The sequence below is a fragment of the Vulpes vulpes genome, chromosome 1, assembly GCF_048418805.1.
Source record: "Vulpes vulpes isolate BD-2025 chromosome 1, VulVul3, whole genome shotgun sequence".
Taxonomy (NCBI): Eukaryota; Metazoa; Chordata; class Mammalia; order Carnivora; family Canidae; genus Vulpes; species Vulpes vulpes.
This window is the reverse complement of record NC_132780.1, coordinates 87,862,056-87,870,375: the sequence shown is the minus strand read 5'-3', so window position 1 is coordinate 87,870,375 and position 8,320 is coordinate 87,862,056. Positions and strand designations below refer to the sequence as shown.

Here is an 8,320-nt window from a genome sequence, read left to right as displayed (position 1 = left end):
CTAAAATAGCAGTAAATGTATATGTAGAAAGAGGTATTTCTTTAAAATAATTGTAGGTATAACTTTTATTCAAACTAAGTGCATTAAAACCAAAATATTGAAAACTAAAAATGCAATTAAGAGAGTTGTACCAGCAAACAAAACAAAACAAAACAAAACTACTAGTTTGAATCAAATGGATATTAGTCAGACTGTAAAAAAGACTTATGGTCCTCCAAATTTCTAGTAGGGAGCAGTCTGAGGAAGCTATCCTGCTTCAAATGCAATCATGTTTTAATGAAAAAGGTCAGATTTTTTCCAGCTAAGAACATAAAGGATGGAGTCACAGACTATTGACAATAATGCAGCAGGAAACCATTTCAATTAAGAAGTACAGTATAGGAGACTGGGGAGCATCTTTCAAGAAGTACTACTATGTCTTAATCAGGGGATATTCTCTGCCTTCAGAATAGGGAGAACTGGCAATATGTTCCATGCAGAATTTCAGAATTACTATGGACCAGTGACAACAGTATGCCTCCTACTCTTCCATTTTGGAAGTGGAGGTATCTGTTAGAGTCATCCTACCCCTGTATCTCTATCGTGCATTAACATTGTACGGAAGATAATGTTTCCTTTTGTTTCATTAGATTCTGGATCACAAGGAGCCATATATCAGCCACACCCAGATTTGTACATGATGCAAATCACAGAACGTTGCATTTCAACCCTAATTAGATGAGACTTTCACCATTTTGGAATGAGTGTGACGACATGTGGGAGAAATATGAATATATGTGATCAGAGGGCATATTGTGGTAGCATACAAAATTAGTCACAAATTCTTCCTATTTCTGCACCCATGTGACTGCAGAACCATCAAGCAGTTGTAGCTCTTTCTCATACCTGTGTTGGCCGTGTAACTTGCTTTGCCTAATGTAACATTAGCAGACATGAATCAAGCAGAGGACTAAATAATGCTTGCACGTTGGGGACTGCCGTCTTTTGCTGCTTCTGTTATCCTCAACTGTTAGCATGAAAAGAAGTTCGGGTTGTCATCCCAATTAATAGCCCCATCAATTGCCAAACACATGAGGCCAGAGTAACTATAGTCACTATCTTATCTGATGAGTTTACCTTATATTTGGAAGGCAAAACTGAGAATTCATCATTTACTTCTTAGCATTTTCCCCCTTGGAAGCCAGTTGTCCACAGAGATTAGCAGTTCTACTCTGCTCTTCTCATGTATAAATCTTAAAGAGGCAGGGAGGGAAAGACAAGCATGATACAGTATTAACCAGGCCTGCACTTGTGTCTACCTAAGAATCACACTTTCCCAAAGAGAAAAACCACATCCCTCATCCAACATAATCTTTATGGTAATAAGAGTATAATAAGGGTGATATTTTAGCAGCCATATGCTTTACTCCTTTGTCTTATGACTCAATTGGATCATAACCTATAAAGGGAAGAGCAGTATTATTTATTTGGTCCTTCATAGCTCCCAACAATAAAAATGATACTGTGTTTCTCCCATCTACACATGCAATTAAGGTTCAAGCCAATTTTGTTCCTCTCTGAAAAAACAAAGAAGACTTTGATGATTTTTACATGTCTGACCTTAGCATATAATGGGCTAAATAAACACATTCATAATTGTACATGATAGGAGTCAAAGCAGAATTCCTCCCATGCAAAAGATAGTTTTGGTTTTTGGATGCCCTTTCATCGGAATCCATACATAGCAAACCTGGAATTCTGTTTCTCTTTTTTTTAAGATTTTTAAAAAAAAATGATTTATTAATGAGAGATACAGAGAGAGAGAGAGAGAGAGGCAGAGACACAGGCAGAGGGAGAAGCAGGCCCCATGCAGGGAGCCCGACGTGGGACTCGATCCCGGGTCTCCAGGGTCAGGCCCTGGGCTGAAGGCCGCGCTAAACCGTTGAGCCACCCAGCACTGCCTTGGAATTCTGTTTCTGAGAAGAGGAGAATATATGCCAATTTCTTTCATCCAACAGCTCTGAGGGATCATTACATTGTCCATGTTTATTTTCCGTATTCAGTACAACACTGATTCAACATGGCCACTGCCCCTTACCCATTGGCTGCAACTGCATGTGTTATGCAATCACTTCTCTACTTGCTAAGGAGAGCAGTGAAGTTGTCTAGAGTCACAACTTTCACAGATCACAAACAAAACAAACATGAGAAAGGCAGGTGAAGAAAAAACAGATGTGATCTGCCATTAGCTATGGCAGTATGGGTAGGTGGAAGATACTCTACAGATGTATTAGTTGGAAGGCATCTCCTTGTCTGTTTTGTCCCCTGCTGATCCCAACACCCATATCAATGTCTATCTAGCACTTGATGTATTTATTGAAGGACAAAAGAAAGAAAAGGCAGGATTATTCACATGATTTTTGCCAGATCCTGAGCTCATCTTGGTTGGCAGTACACTATGTTTTTACTCAGAATGGAGATCTAACTACAGATTTTTCCATGTCCATAGTAAGCATTCAGCAAAAAGACAAATATAGCAAGATATCAGTAATATTTGATGTTGTAATAGCTATCATAATCTGTGTTACAGTTTTTTTTAAAGATCTTATTTATTCATGAGAGACACAGAGAGAGGGAGAGGCAGAGACATAGGGAGAGAGAGAAGCGGGCTCCCTGCGGGGAGCGCGATGTGGGACTCTATCCTGGGACTCCAGGTTCACGCCCTGGGTGGAAGGTGGCACTAAACCGCTGACCCACCCAGGCGTCCTTGTGTTGCAAGTTTCTTAAATGTCCCAGAAATTAGAGCTATTTTACAAAAGTAAACAAGAAATAATCAGAACTATTTCCTACGTACTTATCTTTTCAGACATACCTAAATGAATGCGGGGAAAAGATCACTGGACATTTTGGCGAAAATTCTAAGCTTAAGAATCCACTGATTTACATATAGGCAATTCTCAGGTAATTGAGAGGCATTGAGTACTCAGAGCCCTTGTTGGATTGGCTTCTTGCTTTGCTGGCACTCCTGTCTGTCTGGCTGGCTCTGCTGACAGTGTAAGTCAAGGGATTATTAGATTGACCACATGCCCTCTGCTTTTCTTTGTTTTTGTTTTGTTTTGTTTTGTTTTGGGAGAGAGATAGGAAAGTTGACTGGGGCCCCAGAGATCTATGAAAAAAAAAAAAAAGACATAAAAGGAGGATGGGAGAGAAATTTGCAGTGATAAGTGTTTTCTGCTGTAAGAGTCATGAGAGAATATGAGTTTGAGTCTGACAGAGGCGAAGTGGCAATGTGGGTCAAAAATTAACCCACAGGGATGCCAGGATAACTACTCCTGAGACATGTCTCTAAATTACATCAGAAACTTCTATGAAGGATGTGTAAGTATTATACAAACAAGCAAACAACCAACAATTGTTTGAGTCTTGTCTTGTATTTTAACCTGATTTGCATAAATGTTGATGAATAAGAACCTCTACATATATGGAGAATAATATAAATATCAACCATATACTTCAAAATATTCTGAATTTAAAACTTATAAGTAAAATAATTCAGGAAGTACTTTTAGCTGTTAGTGTCTTAAAGTAGCTCACTCTCAATTCGATATGTAAGAAGTGGAAAATAAGCTGTAATGACAATTAAATAAACATAATTTGGTTGTTAAGACAGTGTGCATACCAATGAGTTTAATATTAGATCTGTTATCTAATTTTCTAAAAGAGCTCTTAGATATTCTAAGATTCTCTTGATTTTATTGCAAAAGGATTACAGGGGTAGGGAAAGTCATTGAATGCAGAGCTTTTTAAATATTTCCAAAATTATACATGTGATTAGCAACATGTCCCTATTTGTTGCATTTCATATTTTTGGAATGGAAAGGAGTGAGCAATCTATGATGAAGAATTTGCATTGGACTTGATGAGGTCTAAAGTTATATCTTGCCTCAAAAATTCATGAATCTTAAATATTTTTAAATGTGATAATGAAAACATCCTTTAAAATGTACATATTTAATGTTTGTTTTCAAAACATCTTTTTCTCCTAAAACCATTAACAGGTGAAGCCTCCAACCGTGATCGGTCAATTCCACACCCTTTTCTTTGGATCAGTAAGAATGTTCTTCCTTGGGGTATTAGGCTTTGCAGTCTATGGGAATGAGGCTTTGCACTTCAGTTGTGATCCAGACAAAAGAGAAATAAATCTCTTTTGTTACAATCAGTTCAGGCCAATCACTCCACAAGTAAGTTTTTCTGTGTGCACGTAAACCTTCCTCTACACCAGATAAAAAATTGATTTTTTTAAATGTAAATAATGTCCTAAGACAATGAAGAATGCTTTAACAGGTATTATTTCTAGAAATATTACTTTTTCTCTAACTGACTGTATATTTCAGGTAAATTAATTTGAGTTGGTCAAGAGTTTCTTCCATCTCCAGAATTCTGTTATTTATTGATGTTAGAATTGTACTCTAGGCCTATAGTTAGAAAATGGAACCTGGGTAGCTACTAAATAAAATATTTCATTATTATTAGTAATTGGTACCTGATGACAGCAAAATAGGATTATCTTTTCACGATTACTGAGATGTTGAAAATTTTAAATTATCTTAGTAATTGAATATGTTCAACATGACTATCTTCATTATATTAGTTTTAGAATTGAGACTTATGAAACTTAGAATTGTTAAGTTTGCCTCTGTTGAGAGTCATTCTCTTTGGTGTGTTTTTGGTAACATGTTGATTGATTTGACTAAGATATTTCTGACATACTTTAGGTGTTCTGGGCGTTACAACTAGTGATTGTCCTGGTTCCTGGAGCTATTTTCCATCTTTATGCTGCATGTAAAAGCATCAATCAAGAATGCATTCTTCAAAAGCCTATCTACACTGTAATTTATATCCTCTCTGTTTTATTAAGAATTAGTCTAGAGGTGATAGCATTTTGGCTTCAGATTCACCTCTTTGGTTTCCAAGTTAAAGCCCTCTACCTGTGTGATGCTGGATCTCTTGGGAAAAAATTTACTATTATAAAATGCATGGTGCCAGAACACTTTGAGAAGACGATTTTTCTCATTGCAATGTATACATTTACTGTGATTACAGTGGTATTATGTGTTGCTGAAGTTTTTGAGATCATATTTAGAAGATTATGCTTTCTAATCAGGCAATGACCAAAAGGTTAATTACCTACTGTCAGGCCACAATTCTTCATCAATCATTTTTATTAGTTTCATCTTATTCAGTGAATATCTCAATTTCAAGCATAAATATCTGTTCCTAAAGCTTACCTCAGTGTGTCTGAGCTTCATGTCTAATATAAAATATTATACTAAGTTCTAAGGCAGGTATTCTTGAACAAACATTTAATTCTATTTTAATTTTGTCACATGTTAGAATATACATGCAGAACTAATGTTAACTCTTTTTTAAATAGTACTCTTATAGAGTTTTCTCACATGAAACATCTTAAATAATTACAGTGTTTTGTGGCCAGAGAAACTTTGATTATCTCTTTTACACAGAGTGGAAAATTGAATCTCAGGGAGATTAATATTTATGCTCAAAGTCATCCAACCACATTAGAACTAGATAGAAAGGCCTAACCCTTTTGGCTAAACTTTGAGGGTCTAATTCTATTTGCATTCATGTAAAATGTAACTTATTTAAGCACCAAAGTTGTAAATTAATCATTAAAAGTCATTCAATAGTTTGATCACTAACTTAAAGAAATGGAATAATTACATTTTTAATATTACACTGTTTTCTTGAAATTTTTAACATTAAATGATATGGTAATATAGCCAGCAAATAAATTAAAAATGCTATGGCAAATATTGTGAATGGTTTCCTTGTTTCTTGTTGAAAAAAAAAATCCTCTCACAGATACCCTAATAACTATAGCTTTTACGTTCAAGATTTTTGAACTGGAAAATTATATTTATATTGAATTAGACTTCCTAAAGAGCTATAAAATTATCTCAGAGAAATTTGTATCAGTTCAGCGTATTCTTTATATCTGCCTGCCTTACCAATAATCACCTTTATTTGATATCATTTAAAATTTTTATGTATGACTGCCTTGTATTGATGCCTTATTAGCAAAGAAAGTATAGTTAGTCAAATCTTGAGGATTTCAATTTTTTTCTTAGGCATTATTTAGCCCATGTTTATTATTTTTTTTTAAAGCAATTTGATTTTTTTTTAATTTTTATTTATTTATGATAGTCACAGAGAGAGAAAGAGAGGGAGGCAGAGACATAGGCAGAGGGAGAAGCAGGCTCCATGCACCGGGAGCCTGATGTGGGATTCGATCCTGGGTCTCCAGGATCACGCCCTGGGCCAAAGGCAGGTGCCAAACCGCTGCGCCACCCAGGGATCCCAAGCCCATGTTTAATACCATGTATTTCTAGATTTAGGATTTTAAGGCATTGAGATTTTTCTCCACAAAGAAAGCACAGGAGAAGAGCCAAGTTATTTGCACTTAGCAAAGAGCTGCTAAGAATTTGCTGTTATTTAACATGTACTGCATTAAGACTTCATATACAAAGATAGCCCAGATTTAGTGCCTTTATGAGATATTTAGTGAGTGGTCTAGTGGCACCCTAAAGAGCAGGGACTGTGGAAATAGCCTACCCTGAAAGAAGAAGTATTGATTCACCTTCTTTGTTTAGAATCTCTGGCCCTATGTGCTAAGAAACAGCAGCAATATTTATTCCACTTTGTTTTTATTTTTAAATTCTCTATAGATAACACACCTTTTATTGCCTACACTCAGGGTGGATTGCTTTCACCAATCCTCCCACAAACACATTTATCTTCGATCTATTTTCCTGTACCTTTGGAAGGCTGGTAATTTTTTTACTCGATGCCTGATATTGTATGTTTTACTTTGTTGGATACAAGATATTTTTGTCTCCCCATGAATATTCTTCTTTTAAATTTAATTTATTTATTTATGAGAGACATAGAAAGAGAGGCAGAGACATAGGCAGAGGGAGAAGTAGGCTCCATGCAGGGAGCCTGATGTGGGACTAGATCCCAGGACTCAGGATCACGCCCTGAGCCAAAGGCAGATGCTCAACCTCTGAGCCACCCAGGCGTCCCTTCTCATGAAGATTCTTAAACTTTATTCTGGAGCACAGCTACGTTACTTGCAAATGGTTGATCCTCTGTGCTTCCTTTTAAGTTCTCTAGATAGAACCAGTGTAGCTCTCTCTGAAGGGCTAATTTTGCCACCTTACTAAGGCAAATCTTTGCTGAGTACTCTATAAGATAACCTTTTGGTATTTTGGAAATGTTATCTTTCCACCACACTCAAAATTCTATCCTCAAGCGGGTTGACTCCTGTTAGTCCATTTAGACTGTTATTGACAAGATATCATAGATTGGATGGCTTATAAACACAGAAATTTATTTCTCACAGTTCTAGAGCTTGGAACTCTGAGACCAGGAGGCTAGCACAGTCAAGTTCTGGTGAGATCCCTCTTCCAGAGTTACAGTCTTGCCCTGGGTCCTCACATGGTGGAAAGAAGGTGAGGGAACTCTCTGGGGTTCCTTTTATCAGGCACTAATCCCATTCATGAGGGCTTTACCCTCATGACCTAATCACCTCCCAAAGATCCAATCTTCTAATATCTCATTAGATGTTAGGATTCTAAAATATGAATTTGAGGAGGGGCACAAACATTCTGTTTATTGAATTCTGATTGCTACATAAATTGCTGTGGTTACAGGAAACAGGTCTTTTGAGGTATCAAAAGAAAGAAGGGAGAGGGTAGCACAGGACATTCACCCTCTTAGGATTTTTCTCAGAAAGACTTCCTCAACCCCCTCCCTCCCCCCGCAAAGAAAAAAAAAAAAAAAACAACAGGCTCCCCCTTCATGTTACTGCCCACTCATAGGCAAACACCTATTTATTCTTATTCTGATTCATCCTCTAGTAAATTGTTAAAGTATGATTCTTTGTAAAGAGATTTTCTATCTTGCCTGTTGTGAAAAGCAACTGGTCTCAATCTTGTGAGTATCTTGGTTACTGTTTCTTTCAATGTTTTCAGTCGTTCTTTTCCTTGAAACATATTTAAAGACGTTTCACTGAGCAGGACTCAGTTGGAGACCCTTTACAGATCTCTGGAGCGCTATCGCTTTGCAATTCTCTCCTCTAGGGTAGTCTGTCCTGCAAAATCTAACCTCTTTGGCAGCTGCCCTCCCCCCGCCCCCATCTCCTCACTAGACAGGTGATGGCATTTCTAAGCCACCATAGAAACCCTACTTGCCTCTGCTTCTTTTCAGCAAATAGTACAAATTGTTATGTTTCAAGATACAGATCCAGTGAGAGAGTTGG

At 36.9% G+C, this 8,320-nt stretch overlaps 1 protein-coding gene across 1 annotated transcript; it reads left to right on the top strand.

Annotated features, from left to right (window-relative positions):
- The first annotated feature begins 3,318 nt into the window (after window positions 1-3,318).
- GJE1 (gap junction protein epsilon 1) lies at window positions 3,319-5,150 on the top strand. Its single transcript, XM_025997833.1, has 3 exons — window positions 3,319-3,357; window positions 4,038-4,220; window positions 4,755-5,150. The coding sequence occupies exons 1-3, from the start codon at window positions 3,319-3,321 to the stop codon at window positions 5,148-5,150; spliced, it is 618 nt and encodes a 205-aa protein (XP_025853618.1).
- Window positions 5,151-8,320: the final 3,170 nt, after the last annotated feature.